Raw genomic sequence first — 16383 nt, 5'->3', positions numbered from 1 at the left:
AAACCCAAGCACAAAAATTTGTAAGTCTACAACTGTACCTCATGGTGTCTCACTAATAAAACTTTTTTTAAAAATGGGCTTGTCTAGAATGCATGCTGGAGGGTGAGAGAGAACCTAGGGACACTAGTTGACTCGTTGGAAGTTGACATTGGTGGTGGGTTTGGTGGAACCATGTGAGCCTGAAATTTAACTATGAAACACAGTGTAAATCAAGATGTTTTAATAAAAATTAATTTGAAAATACTGTAAAAAACATTCTTCAGTCAGGTCTAGATCCTTCCTGGGTACTTGAGTGTGTGTGCCTCCCAAGAGGAGATCCGAGGGACTTCCTGGTAGTTCTGGGCCAGCCAGCTGGAGATTCGATGCAAAGGCCAGAGGATGTGATGCTCTTTGGGTTACGCAGGCCACCCTGTCAGTGCTCATGGGCCTTCAGGACCACACCTGGTGGTGGCTGTGGTACTGTGTGGTGCTGGGAATCAAAGCTGGGTTGGGTGCACATCCACCCTTTCTGGTGTACAATCTCCTGTCCCTATGTATTTTTTCAGATACCAAAGGACACATATTTCAATCTCTAATATTCCTTATGAGCTTGTCTATTTTTTAAGTTTTTATCACTTTTTAATACATTTTGAAGCAATGTCATTGCGTACATATACCTTTTAGATTATTTAGCTTCCTGATAAATTGACTCTTTTGTTTTTATGAATAATTTGTCTCTGCCATTACCCCTTGTTTTAGTGCTACTTAAATATATATATATATACACACACAAATATATATTAACATACCATACTTTCTTTCTTATATTAGCAATGGCAAGGCTTATCTCTACCATCTTTTTTCTTTCTTTGTTCATACATATAGTGTGAATCTTGTGATTATTATTTTCACTTTGCAATTTTATGCCTCGTATAAGTAGGTATATAGAGCATTTCTATTTAATGGGATTGACGTTGGTTGGGTTCAGATGTAGCATATTGCTATTTGTACCACCTTGTAACGTCTTCCTTTATTTCCTCTCCCCTGCTGGATTCCTCCTCGATTGTCATCACAAAATATCATAGATCAGGTGACTAATCACATGTTATTGCCAGTCCATAAAGGAGGTATGGCTGTTTAAAAGTGGTTTTTCAATTTTTGGTACAAGGACCAGTCTTGGCTGGCAGGTATAAAAAGGTTGAAAATCACTGACTTCGAAATCGGAAATTAATTTTTTCACAGTTCCCGAGATTACAAGTTCAAGACCAAAAGTTTGGCCAATTCTATTTCTGGTGATCTTGTGCAGGCTTGCAAATTGCTTCTTACTGCCTTCTCACTGTATTGTTCTATGGAAGAGCAAGAATTCAAGTTTCTTTCTCTTCTTCTGAGGGCACTAGCCCTATTGAATAAAGACCTCTTCCACATGAACTTATTCAGTCTTCCTGACCTTCTCACTCCAGTTACAGTCATATTATGGATAAGAGCCTCAATATATGAATTGTGCTAATAGACAGTCTATAACATCTGTCCTTTTTTGAAAGATTGTTTACAGTTTTCCACTTGAGTATTTTACTCATTTTATTTTTATAACCTCCCCTTTATGCATCATCACTTGGATTTTAGCTATGTTTTTACCTAGCGCTACAATGTATGCCCTTAATTTAGCAATCTACATTACATGAGTTTTTTGTTTATAATGTAAATAATATTGTTGCATTTGATTCAGTGCTAGTTTCAACAGTATAATCTTATTGACTCCATCTCAACCTTAAGGCTATTATGAGATATTTTACATTTATTTTAATCATAATTTATTTAAATTTCCTTTGTCTACTTAATGACCTTTTTGTGAAATAAAAATATATAATTATCTTATTCCACATACTTAATGTTCACAGTAGTCTTTATTATTTCCCAAAGATTCAGATTATAATTGGGGATTATTTCTTTGATGTTAAAAAACTTTCTGTTGTTGTTTTGGGGCCACACCCAGTGGTGTTCAGAGGCTACTCTTAGTTTGGTACTCGTGGTTGGGGGTCACTCCAGATAGTGCTCAGAAGACCGTGCAATGCCAGGATTGAAGCCCAGCACCTGTGCAAAGTATATTCTCAGCCCATTGGGCTGTCACTCCAGTCCTGGATAATTTCCTTTCAGGCACGTTCCTTTACCTATTACCAAAGTAGACAACCACCACTTCATGAGAAAGCATCCTCTGTCTAATATTTTCTCAATACAGACAACCTCAATTCAGCATCAGATTTAGTTCCTTATCTTCATGGTTCTCTTATGTCTTTCTTTACATTTAAATTTTATTTTTATAAGATTGTTCACAATAATTGGTTACATTTAATATTTGAATACCAATCCTACCACCATTATACCTTCCCACCACCATATTTCAAATGTTCCCATCCTGAACCCCAAATCTTGCCTCCAAAGCAGAGCCAAAGTAATTTTTTTGTATTGCTTGTTATGAATAATCCTCTAAAAATGATCCAAAAAAGTTTTCTTAGAGGGAAGTGTGTGAAAATTGTTGTATTTCACCCAGGAGCCATTTAGCCCTTCTATAAGAGGTTAGTAACATGTAGTTAAAGATTGAGCCTTGTGTGTGTGTGTATATATATATATATATATATATATATGTGATATATATATCACTGTCACTGTCCTCTCATTGTTCATTGATTTGCTTGAGTGGGCCCAGTAACATCTTCATTGTGACACTTGTTACTGTGTTTGGCATATTGAATACATCATGGTTAGCTTGCCAGGCTTTGCTGTGCGGGCGAGATACTGTCGGTAGCTTGCCCGGCTCTCCGAGAGGGGCCGGAGGAATTGAACCTGGGTCGGCCGGGTTGGCCGCGTGCAAGGCAAATGCCCTACCCATTATGCTATCGCTCCAGCCCCCCCATATATATATATGTATGTATTTATATCTTTATAAATATATTTCCTCCTAAGATTGGTTGCCTTCTACTTTAAACCCCATCAGATGTGGTGTGCTACTCTTGGTATATCTGTGGTGTGAAGTATCAGGTGTCATGGCTGCATGGTCCAGGAATAGATTCACTCCTGGGTGAGGCTCATCTGAACATGTGGAGAGTGGCTGTGAGCATGGCAGTGCTTGAGTTCTGGAGGTTTTCGGCTTCCAGGGCTAGCTCTGTTGGGGCGGGGTGGGGAACTCACCCGCCCCCCCCCCCCCATGAAACAGCCTGGCTATTAATATTTTCTCCTTTAATTTTCAGTCAATTAACTCTAATATGCCTGAATGAATTGTCTACATATATATGTATAAAATTCTAACATCCACTCGTTATTAGAAGAAGTGTTTAAATATGGAAATCAATGCTTAAAAAGATTTGATAAAATCTTCCACCATCATTATTTTAGGTTTTAGGGTGTTTTTTAGGCCACATATGGTGATGCTTGATCTTCCAGCTATGTGCCTTCATGGAATCTCAATTATTTTTTAAAAAACTCTTTTGATAACAAGCTTTCCTCTCTTTGTGGGACCTTTGTTCATGTCATACATCACCTTTACGTTCTGTTTCTTTCATTTCTTCTGTTCTGTTTCCATTTGAACATTTTCAACTGTTCTGTTTTTGACTTGACTAAACCTGTTGTCTGTGTTTAGTGACTCTGAGTTTTTTCGTTCTGTTATTGTTATATTGTAGTTATAGGAAGTTCTCTTGAGTCTGTAGCATAGATTCTAATTCTTGGTTAAAATAATGCATCTTTTAGTGTCCACTTTTCCCTCTGATTTTCCTTAATGGGTTGATAATAGTTCTTTTAAAGTTTGTCTTCGGCAAGAACAGGAACATCTTTGAGCCTAGATCTACTTCTGTTTTATTTATTGGCTATTAGTTTCTTTACCCTGTGCCTTACATCTCTGTTTCTTTTTAACCCTGTGCAAAGCATTGTGTAGGATATGTTATAGAGGCTTGTTTACTTATAAAAATAATTGAGCTTTGATCTGGCAAACAGTTAAATTATTGGTAGATAGATGACATCATATTGATGTTTTTGAGACCTGGTTTTAGCTTTCTCTAGGGCAAGTCCATTTGTTTTGTCCTTCTAGAATGTAGTCTTAGTGCTATGGGCAGTGCCTATGGTGTTTCATTGATCCGAGAATGTGTTTTTTATAGAATTTCACCTGAAACCCAGGACGCCCATCAAAATATGTCTATTCTGCTAGGCACAAACAAAGATTATCTCCAGAGCCATTCCCATTTCATAATTTCTCACCAACTTCTCTCCTACTCATGCCGCTGATATTCTCTGCTGGCATCCTGGAATCTCATTGAAATTCAGGTTTAGGAACTGGCCAAGCAACTTAAGGGGAATTTCTGTGAAAACTTCAGGATGCCCTTTTTGGGGCTTCCTTTTTTGACATCCACTCCCTCTAAATCCTGGGTACTTTCGCATTCAGAATCTCCTTTCTGTGCCTCTTCTATCAGTGATACCACTCCATCCCTGAAAATTGCACCTTGGTCTGGAGATTGTCCCCAGTGAGAGAACTTGAGCTGATAAGGGTCTGCAATAGTGAGTTTTCCCAGTGATACTTAGTTCAGATTAGCTATTCACATATTATTGCAACTTCTGTTTTAATCTTCTTCCTTATCCACATAGACACTTTTTAAGAGTAAAATTTATCTTTCCCTAATATTAGTTACTAAAAGTTAACTATAAACCAGTGACTTTTCAAGTAGAAGTATGCTTGTATTTCTCTGATGCTTATTTCATAAGCATGTAAGGTATAGTAATGGTAGCATTACCAAGTATAAGTGATTATTCTAAGCATTTCATAAGTTCTGCTATGCATGCTCATTAAATCCTCACATTGCTTCTAAAAATAGGGACTGTTATTGTTCCTAGTTTACACATGAGGGATCAGAGAATCAGCATTCCTGAGAGTTTAAGATGTAAAGCACCTCTGTTTGTTTAAGACAGGCAAGGTGTGTTATAGATAGTATGGAGGTCAAGGCACTACCCTTGCTTACTGTGCCTTGTTCAATCTCCAGCATCACATATGTGTGGTCCCCAAACACCATCAGGTGTGATCCCTAAATACAGAGATGGGAATAATCTCTGAGCACTGTGGAATATGCCTCCCTCTTCCTCCCCCCACCCCACCCTCCACACAGAGTCTGGATGAGATTAGTGGAGGTTGGTTCAGAACCCTTTAACCATCTTCTGCAGGAGCTTGGCCTGGAGAGCCTGCAGTGCCATGGAAGCAGTAGAATTGTTCTACAGAAGCATGTCACCCTGAATCCATGTGCCTTGCCCAGTCTCTGATACTGATCACTCTTTTTTGCAGTGTGGAGGCCGCCAGCATTGGATTCGTCATTGTTATCGACAGACGAAGGGACAAGTGGAGCTCCATTAAAGCATCCTTGACACGGATAGCTGTAAATATTTCATTTGGGCCGCTATTCTAAAAGGAATGTAAAGGGTCTATTCAGCCATTTTAAAGCAAGGTCATGGAGAAAAGGCAACTATTTTGTGGCTTGTTGAGGAAAGGTCTTAGGCGCATGAACTGTTAGGTCACGTCCATATCCGTTCTGCCATTTGATGGTAACTTGCACACAATTGATGAGTATGTCACAGACCTTCTGAGTCTTTCTGCCATGTTGACAGCTCTGGTCACTGACGAAGAACAGGCAGGGAGAGCTTGGATGTCACGAGTGACCTCCATTTGTTGTTATGAGATATCAGGTATTCATATCACATCCATACCCCTCTGGCACAGTTTTAAGGTATTTATTATAGAATATCTAAGAGAATCTTTACCCATTTTGTCCTCAGCAGTACCCCCTCTTGGACACAATGAGTCTCTAGCCATGTCATCGCAACATCCCCCCTCCCCAACACATGAACACAAATTGTGGTTTTAAAAGATTGTCTTCTCCAGAGACTGTAGGGATACTACAACAGGTAGGATTTTTGCATTGCACATGGCCAGCCCAAGTTCAATCCACCCCATATGGTCCCATGAGTCCTTCGAGGAGTGATTCCTGAGCACAAAGCCAGGAGTAAGCCCTGAGTATAACTGGGTGTGGCCCCCAAACAAAAAACTAAAAGATTGTCTTCTCCATAAACTCTACAAATGTCCCTCTTTGTCTTAGGATATGTTTTGGGGGAGGGAGGTCACTCAATGCAAGACACAATTCATTTTGGCATTTAAATATTTTTCCCCATATATTAGAGAAACACCTGCAAAATAAGACAAAAAGATCTGTAAGTATTTTGATTGGCGCTGTGCTTGCTTTGGAAATTTAGTTGCACAGTTTTGGAAGGATTACCTTTTCCTTCTTTAGGAAAGATTCCTTATTTATTGTCTCTATGGGGAGCAGGGTGCTCATTCCTAAGGGTCTGCAAAAACACCTGAGGGGCAGTGGGGACTGGCTGTTAAGGAGGGGATGTGGTAGGGTGAGAATGTGTGTGTAGAGGCAAAAATGGGAGAAGGACTTTTGAAAGGTCACTTATGCCTAATTAGAGAAGGAAAAGGAAGCCCTTTCAAACTGTACAATTAGAGGCTTTCACTCATGCACAGACACAAACACACACACACACACACACACACACACACACACACTCACATAGAGAGTCTCTCAGTTGGATTTAGAGCCTCATCCAGAGAGTGTTTCAGCTCATTTTTTATCCTGTCATGAGATGACAAAATGCTGCTGTTTAGAGTTTGTATGTCAAAGACGAGGGAAGGGAGACCATCCTTCCTTTGTTCTCAGATTGTTTTGTCCCTTTGAGCTAATTTTGGTTGTGGGAGATTATTTCCAGTGTCTTGAGAGCCCGGCAAGCTAGCGAGAGTATCTTGCCCGCACGGCCAAGCCTGGCAAGCTACTTGTGACGTATTCGATATGCCAAACATAGTAACAACTGAGTCTCACATTGGAGACATTACTGGTCCCGCTCGAGAAAATCAGTGAACAACAGGAGGACAGTGACAGTGATAATAATGACAGATGACCTGAGGATGTAGATACTTGACAATGTCCACGGCTATTCCAGAGGATTGCTAGAGACTTCTTATTTCTCAGAGTCCATGGGCAAGACCTAAATAATTTAATGCTGGAGTCTGATTTTTGTTAAAAAAAATTCAGTAGATCACTTTATTCACAAAAGATACAGTGGTATAGGATCTCCGATTCTGGCTAGCAATGAGAATCTCTTCAGGTACTTATTGGAGATATCTTCATATCCTGAACTTCATATTAGTATGAATTAATCAGAACAGTCTACGGGAAAGGTAAGATTTTCTTAAAAAAAAAAACAAGGCTGTAGGAAACTGTTTTTGGAGATCGCTTGCAGAAGAGAAAGACATAGGGAAACTTTACACTAAGACAGTGGGAAACTTTACACTAAGTTGTCAAATGAATTGGGGTGATCTCTTTCCCAGAAACTTCTTAATATGATAACAGTATTTCCAGAGATCAATTTAGAAATAAGATGCATTAAGAACATCTTGTGGGGCTGGAGCGATAGCACAGAGGGTAGGGTGTTTGCCTTGCACACGGCGGACCCGGGTTCAATTCCCAGCATCCCATATGGTCCCCTGAGCACCACCAGGAGTAATTCCTGAGTGCATGAGCCAGGAGTAACCCCTGAGCATCACTGGGTGTGACCCAAAAAAGCAAAAAAAAAAAACCATCTTGTAGTCTTTGACTCAGTAATTCTTCTAGAAATATTTGAGTGCTGGGGTGTGAATTAGTAGCAAAATATATGCTTTGCATGTATGAAGATACACAGCACAGAGAAAGAAGGAAGGAAGGAAAGAAGGACGTAAGGAAGGAAGGATCTAAAGGGTGAATAAAAAGTTCATTTCAGTGTTATTAATAATAGTAAAAATATAGTTGAAACCACTAGTACTATGAGGTTGGTTAAATAAATCATGAAAAATAGTATTTAAAAAAAGTTAACTTTAATTTGTTTGTTTTTTTCTGGACTACACCTACTGGTGCTTAGGGCTTACTCCTGGCTCTCAGGGATCACTTCTGGCAGGCTCAGGGGTCACATTCGGTCCCAGGGATTGAATCCACATCAGCCACATTTAAGGCAAGCACCATACCTGCTATACTACTGCTCCAGCACCTACAAAATATTTTTGCGGTGTGAATTTTAACCATGATAAAGTTATTAAAGCAGGAAAAATAGCATACTGTTAATTAGAATTACTAGTTAAAATGGAAAATATGAGATTATGGGCTTTATTTTTCTAAAGCATATGCAATTGTTTTGACTCCTTTTTTGGGGGGGACACACCTGGCGCTGCATAGGGCTTACTCCTAGCTCTGCACTCAGGAATTACCTCTGGCAGTGCTCAGGGGACCATATGAGATGCTGGGAATAGAACCCGGGTTGGCCGCGTGCAAGACAAACGCCCTACCCGCTGTGCTTTTGCTCCAGTCCCAAGCATATGCAATTATTAACATCCTAGTTTCTTTGCAAATTTCAATCAAAAATCCCCAATTTCTGCAAAGAGTATGAAATATTTTTATAAGCAGAAGTGTTTCTGTTGGTTTGGTTTGATTTTTAGGGAGGAGTTTGAATTCGCTGACATTTAAGGGATCTTCACTTCTGAAATCAATCGCCTCTTTGATATCCATGATGTTCACTTAACTTATCTGTTAACTGTGAATTTGGTCAAGAGAACACTAGTGGACATGACATTTGCCCAGACACTTTTCTTGATATTTTCAGGTAGCCTTTCCAGGAAACCTGCAGCTCATATTTATCCTTCGCCCATCTCGCTTTATCCAGAGGACATTCACTGACATTGGCATTAAATACTATCGAGATGAGTTTAGAATGAAGGTGCCGGTAAGCATGACTTTTTATCTTATGTCTATTGGGTTAAGGAGGGTGGACAAGATGAAATTTTTTTATAAATGTTTTTTTCGTTTTTTATTTTTTTGCTTTTGGGGGTCACACCTGGCGATGCACAGGGGTTACTCCTGGCTTTGCACTCAGGAATCACTCCTGGCGGTGCTCAGAGGACCATATGGGATGCTGGGAATCGAACCCGGGTCAGCCACGTGCAAGGCAAACACCCTACCCTCTGTACTATCTCTCCAGCCCCCGACAAGATGAAATTTAAGTTAAGTTTTCAAGTTTCAAGGTAGGCAGGGTGGAGGATTGTGGAGAGACAGAGAGGAAGAGAGAGGGGTAAAATAGAGAGACAAAAGGAGACACAGAGAGAGGAGTTCTGGGTAGAGGAAGCAATAGAGGCTGGAACTATACTCATTTGTAAACTTCAAGGTAAAACCCATTATTGTTGGAGTACATAGAAGATAATATGTTGGGGAAAAATAGTAAATATGGAGCCAGTCTTAAATTTAAAAAGTCTAGAAGACAGTGAGTAGTTTCTTTTGCAAAATAAAGATTTTTGAACTGGCGTAGGTAATTTGATATTAGAGTTATATAAACCTGAACATGGTATCCAAGAATGTAGAGAAAGAGATTGAAGGAGGAAGAGACATATTAATAGTATGTGTGAAAGCAAGTAAGAATTTTAATATATGGATGTGGCATATACGTAGGAAACCATGGAGTTCAACTAAAATCCAACATGGTGATACTCGAAAGAGGGATGCAAATTAAAATACAAGATTGAATTTTTTACTTCTAAAATTGGCAGAGATGCAAGGAAACAGATTATTTCATGTTTAGAGGATGGGAATGAAGCTAGTAATGACCAATATGATGTCAATAGGTAGGTGGATAAAGAAATTGTGATACAGTCAAATAAAGGAATTGCATTAAAGCAACTAAAACATGTCAAGTGCTGACATATCAACAACATGAATATGACTCAAAAATATTACCTTGAGAGAAAGAAATTAGACATTCAAGAGAATATGGGAAATTATCCAAATAAATGCCCAACTATTGATTAATGGATTCAAGTTACGTAATGAACGGCTGGGTTGCTCTAAGAGAGGACCAAGGTAAAGGTAAAGGTAAAGGCCCTCCCATTGTTCGTCGATTTGCTCAAGCAGGCCCAGTAACGTCTCCATTGGGGACTTTGTTGTTACTGTGTTTGGCATATCCAATACGTCACGGGGAGCTTGCCAGGCTCTGCCGTGCGGGCGAGATACTCTCGGTAGCTTGCCGGGCTCTCCGAGAGGGGCGGAGGAATCGAACTCGGGTCGGCCATGTTGGCTGCGTGCAAGGCAAATGCCCTACCGCTGTGCTATCGCTCCAGCCCAGTCCTCCTATAAAATAAATATGTGACTTGAATCCATTAATCAATAGTTGGGCATTTATTTGGATAATTTCAATGTTTGCTATTGTACTAAGCCAACAGCCACTGTTTTAACCCTACATCTCCATAATTTAGTTTGGCCTCTTCTTGAATAAAGAGAACTGCAAAACATGCAATTTTCCACGACGTGGCTGGAACTAGAGGATATCTTGCTGAGTGGAGTCAGTCAGAAGGAGAGGGTGGATGCAGAATTAAGTCTCTCTTATGTGGGACTTAAAGCTGCAAAACAAGGTAGCAACAAAGGATCAAAGGCAACAAAATGGGAGAGTTGATCCATAGAACAGATGTTACAGGGGAAAGAAGGGGAGCATAGGATGGTTCAAAGGGAGAGAGTTTGGGGACTTTGGGGGACACACAAAACCATCACTAACAATATATAACCCAGTACTTCAATAAATGATAAAAATTTAAAGATAGAACTGTGGTTGCTGTTGGGGGCTGAAAAAGAGAGTGACTAGAAAGAGTGAGTTTCTGAGGAAATATTTAATGTCTTGATTAGATGATATTACATGGTATATTCACTCTTCAAGGCTAATTGAAATTAAAATCCTTAAAATCTGCATTTTATTCATGAAAATTTTATCTGAGTTGGAAAAATGAAGAAACAGATGAGATAAATCTATCAAGATAAGTAAAGTTCTAATTTTTTTGATTTAATTGAAAATATTTCAAAGAAAAATTTCAAGAATGAGAATGATGCAAAGAACATTTTAAATTCTTTACCTAAATCATTTTACCTATTACTACACCTTACTTTATTATTTATTTGATTCTGTCTTCTATAAATAATTATATAAATTTATAGGTGTATTCAACCGCCGCCATGCTCCAGGCCACACTCTTTGGCCGAGCCTCACATATGAGTGAACATATTCTTGGAGTGCACGGCCGCTTTCACCATTGGGAGTGACCCCCAAGCACAATGCCAGGGGTAGCCCCTGAGCACCACAGGGTGTTACCCAGGAACAAAAACATCATTGAAAAATATAGCATACCTCATTGGGGGCTCATCTCATGGTTTCTCAGGCTGTGTTTTGCAGTGTTCCCTCCTAGCTTGAATACTATTTAAGTAAGGTCATGACTTCTCAGGGCCTCACATGTAGACACACCATTTCACCTGCCCTTTTGGTGATGTGGATTTTTGCTGTTGCTGTTTGCCTGCTTGCTTGCTTGTTTGGGGGCCACTCCTGGCTCTACTTAGGACTGACTCCTGGCTCTGCTCCCAGGGATCACTCCTTGCCTGTACTCTGGGGACCATATGTGGTGCCAGGAATCAAACCCAGGTCAGCCACATGTAAAAAAAGTGCTTTACCTACTCTCCTGTCTCTCCAGCCCCAGTGATGTCAGTTTTGATCTCCTATTCAAAGCATTGTTCAAATTCTCAAATGTATTATTATGTTTTCCCTTGTAGCTAATAAGGAATCTTTGAAGAGATCTTTGAGACCATATAAATATCCTCCTCCTCTACAGGATATTTCTCTGCTTTGTGCCCATTGATGATGTATGCCAGAATAAACCTTTCTTTCTGACTCCACCACTCACCATTTACCAATCATAAATGAGTATTTATTATAAGCTGAAACTTCCCTTTCTTCCCTGTATATTTCTCCAACATAAATTCCTTTCCCTTCCAATAGTTGCAATTAATTATCGATCATAATTATTTGGGTGCTTAAGGTATTTCTGAATTGGCTAGTTGGATCTGCTTATAGCCAGATCCCATGTCCTATAACATGTCCTCCTTCATTATCTTGTTTGTTTTTAGTTACATTTGTCTTTACTTTCTGACCTCATATGACATTTCAGCCATTTGCTGTTTCTTTGAGGATCCTGCTCAGCACATAGGTGCATAAGTGCCTGTACATAAGTGCACATATTTAGAATTATACACACACAGGCACATTAACTTAAAAATATTTCACTTTATTGAGGTATCATGATTTATAATATTATCGCCACTAATGTTACATTAATGGTACAAAGTTATTGCATCACACTCTCCACCAGAGTTCCAACAACTCCACATACCCTGCCCCTTGCCCTCCAAACACATATATACACATGGTCTCTCGGCTCCTCTCAGGCAGTGAGAGTTGGCTAACTTCCCCCTACCCCATACAACTGCTTGAAGTCTTCTATGCATTTTTCATTTCTATACAACATTTAGCATCAGCTTGTCAGCTTCTCCAAAACCAGAAGCTTTCAGAACTTGGCATTACTTTGAATCTGCAGATTCGAACACTTCGCAGAACTGAATCTTCTATCTTTCATTCATTTCTAATGTTCACCTTTAGCTTTCCATGAAAATTTCCTCTGGGCTCTAACACTAATCTGAAACTGAAGCTGGTTGCTGTCCAGTGAGGCAGCAAGTCCCTCTCCTGCTCTCTGAGCTGGACATGGGCCCCTGGTGCTAGGGTGAGTAGCACACCCCCGGGATTCACCCTAGCTGCCAGGGTCTCTTCCCCACACCACCTGTGCATTGAGTTTTCCCAATGTCCTAGTGGTACAGGAGCAGCCCATATTCAGAAACAAAATACCTTTCTGACTTCTAATTTAGAAAGGCTCATGATATTTTTGAAACTCCAAAAGGGGAGGAAGGGCCTGATGGATTCAGGGTTTTCTTGTCCTTTTTCTTACATTCTGAAAAATCTTTAGTTATATTTTTTCCTACAGAAGTGAAAGAGAAGGCACGCACTGTGGCCCTTGCATTTTGATCTCTTCAGGGCCTGGCATATTCATAGGGTTAGTTCATATCTGTGGAATAAGTAAATCAGTCTTGTTTTCACCTGTAGACTTTGGTCCCTAGCTTTCATTCTTTTAATTTATTTTATAGGAGGATTGGGCTGGAGCGATAGCACAGCAATAGGGCGTTTGCCTTGCACGCAGCAAAATGGCTGACCCGAGTTTGATTCCTTCGCCTCTCTCAGAGAGCCCGGCAAGCTACGAGAGTATCTTGCCTGCACGGCAGAGCCTGGCAAGCTACCTGTGATGTATTCGATATGCCAAACACAGTAACAACAAAGTCTCCAATGGAGATGTTACTGGGCCCGCTCGAGCAAATCGATGAACAACAGGAGGATTTATGACTTGATCAATGCCATCAAATCATACTGAAGAAAACCAATAGTCTTGGTCAGATCCCTAACCAAGAAGCAATTTTCAAAACAATAAGCTGGGGAAGAAATCTAAGGTTATTAGTTAAAGGCTTCAAGAGGGTGCAATGCAGGTAATGCAGGTGGAGAAACGCCTCATTACTCCTATTTACGAGTCAGAAGGGGCTGAGACAGGGTCTCTGAGAGGGAGTCAGGACCCTGCCCTGGTTTGGGCCTCTGCTGAGGAGAGAAAGGTGATGCATCTGCTTCCTCTAGATGTGTGGGCTTCTTTTCACCCCGTGGGCATGATCTTCAGCTGCAGTTTTCATTTGTCATCTCCCATGTCCTTGTACTTTGATTCTTCCCTGCAAGGTACACACTGGGCATGTAGTCATTCAGCTGGGAGTTTGCATGTGTGGAATCAGTGTCTTGAGTGCATACCCCTCAGTAGGTCCCTGAATCCTAATTTTATTTGCATTTTATCCCACTCGCCCTTTATTGGTCCTACCTTCACGCATATTCAGGTGTTAGTATAGCACTTGAGTTGGGTGGATGAAGAGTACCCCTTAGCTTGGGAACTTTTGGCAAAAACTTGAAAGACCTGCCTTTCTCGGTGTTTTAGGACAGAGATCCTCGTCCTATTGACATTCTCTCACAGATCAGTCAATGCTCCGGTATTCTGTCAATGCTTGGGTATTCTTTGTTCAAAGAACAATATAAAGGAAATGTAGAGGACCTTTAAAACACTGCTGGTTGTAGCACTGTAGCACTGTCCTCCCGTTCATCCGGCCCCAGTAATGTCTCCGTTTGGCATATCGGAAACGTCATGGAGAGCTTGCAGGGCTCTCTGAGAGGGGCGGAGGAATCGAACCTGGACCGCCCGGGTGGGCCACGTGCAAGGCAAATGCCCTACCCACTGTGCTATTGCTCCAGCCCAACTCTATTGGGTATGAATGCCTGGTCAGACAAAGTTGAGGTACTGTAAACAATGTAAACAAAGCTACTGTTTAATTCTCTGTGAATGATACATTAGTTGCTTGGGTTTATTTTTTCTTACAGATTATTATGTTGAATTCTGCCTCTGACCTTCATGGCTACATTGACAAAAGTCAACTGACAGAAGACTTGGGGGGAACTTTGGAATATCGTCATAGTCAGTGGATGAACCACAGAACTGTGAGTGCCAAGTAACATGACCTTTCAAGGTCTCTCCTCATTTCCCAGAAGACAGAGAAATTAAAGATCAACTAACTCTGGGCCAGGACCCCCTGATATTGGAAAGGCTGTGTTTTCAGAGCCATGGACTGAAGCAAAAATAGAGTGGGACATGAAAGAGTAGGGCTTCTCTGTCTACCTCTCTACTAATGCAGTTCTTCCAACTCAAAACTCCTGGGGCTTTTGTTTTCTTACTAATATTCTGCCTGGTTGATCTGTCCAAAGAGAAGAGTGGGTTGTTAAAATCTTTCTCCACTATTGTATTATACTGATGTAACTCCTCAGATCTATTAGCTGTTGTTTTATAAACTTTGCTGCCCTTTCACTTGGTGTTTATGTGTTCATAAGAGTTAAGTCCTTCATGAGTCGGAACAATCGTACAACAGGTAGGGTTCTTGCTTTGCATGTGGCTGACCCAGGTTTGATCCCTGGCACTTCATATGGCCCCTCGAGCCAGCCAGGAGTGATCCTCGATTCCTGAGCACAGAGCAAAGAGTAAGTCCTGAGTACCACAAGTGTGGTTTAAAAAAAATCCAGCAAAAAAAGAGTTGAGTCTTTTTGTTCTACTGATCCTTTAACCAGTATGTAATGTCCCTCTTGATCCCAATTTAATATAGTTAGCATGAATCCTATTTGGTATGCAACAATATAGGAATCCCTGTTGATTTTTTACTCTATTTTTAGTTTGTGTGATTGTTTTCCAGCAAGCTGTAAATTTAACCTGGAGGCTGTGAATATCATGAGCGTTCAAGCGTGTCTCTTGTTTTAAGCAACAGAACATTGCTTAATTTCTGGACCAGGAAACAAAAATTGTATTTTGTTTCCTGTTTCCTGACCTAGCCAGCACTCAGTAGGAGATTTTAGCCTTTTGGTAGTTAGAGAAATAATTGATGTTGAGGAATTTGTTGCAGTTTACTTTTTTTTTAAGTATTGTAGGTAATCTTTTTTTTTTTTTTTAATGAATCACCGTGAGATACAGTTACAGACTTACAAACTTTCCTGATTAAGTTTCAGTCATACAACGATCAAGTACCCTTCCCTCCTGTTCCCCACCACCAATGTTCCCATTCCCCACTCCCAAGCCCCCTTTCCCCCGCCCCCCACCCCTAACCCCATCCTCCCCTTGTGGCAGGCACATTCCCTTTTACTCTCTCTTCTTTTGGGTGTTACGGTTTGTAATACAGGTACTAAGTGGCCATCATGTTTGGTCCATAGTCTATTCAGCACACATCTCCCAACCCGAGTGTGCCCTCCAAGCATCATTTTTGTGGTGGTCCCTTCTCTATCCCAGCTGCCTTTTCCCCCAGCGTGTAAAGCCGACTTCCAAGCTGTGGAGCAATCCTCCTGACTCTTATCTGTACTATCCTTGGGTATTAGTCTCCCATTATGTTCTTTACTTTATATTCCACAAATGAGTGTAGTCATTCTATGTTTTTTCCTCTCTCTGACTCATTTCACTTATTTTTGCCATTTGTTTTTTGCCATTTTGCCATTTGTTTCTTTATAGTCACCCAGGATTCTTATAGAGCTGCTTTCAGATGCAACAGATACTCTTCAGATGTTTGTCTTGATGTTTCTGTCACTTCCTTGCAGGGTAGGGGATTGTGGTTGGTGACTCTTTTCTGTCAATGGTCTCATGAAGCAGCAGCATTCTGACCTTCGTAGCTCCAAAAAGATGCTCGCATTTTCCAGCAGCAGTTTGGGACTGGCTGTTTTCAGCCGTCGCCTCATGGGTGGGGCCCAGGTCACAGGGTGTTGGCTACCTGCTGCCACCCCTGGGTTGGCAGCTTCCAGCTGCTTTCTTGGGAACAGCTGCTC

General features: G+C 40.7%; 1 protein-coding gene across 2 annotated transcripts in view; it reads left to right on the top strand.

The window, feature by feature from the left end:
- MCF2L2 (MCF.2 cell line derived transforming sequence-like 2) overlaps positions 1-16383 on the top strand; it is a 256628-nt gene that overhangs the window by 94744 nt on the left and 145501 nt on the right. For both annotated transcript variants that reach the window (XM_056121975.1, XM_056121974.1), the window contains exons 4-6: positions 5297-5387; positions 8695-8814; positions 14410-14526. In XM_056121975.1, the coding sequence (XP_055977950.1) occupies positions 5297-5387; positions 8695-8814; positions 14410-14526 (328 nt within the window). The remainder of the gene's footprint in view (positions 1-5296; positions 5388-8694; positions 8815-14409; positions 14527-16383) is intronic.

Source organism: Sorex fumeus, unplaced genomic scaffold, assembly GCF_029834395.1.
Source record: "Sorex fumeus unplaced genomic scaffold, SorFum_2.1 ptg000044l, whole genome shotgun sequence".
Taxonomy (NCBI): Eukaryota; Metazoa; Chordata; class Mammalia; order Eulipotyphla; family Soricidae; genus Sorex; species Sorex fumeus.
The sequence above is the reverse complement of the archived record's forward strand: the minus strand, read 5'-3'. Positions and strand labels throughout refer to the sequence as shown.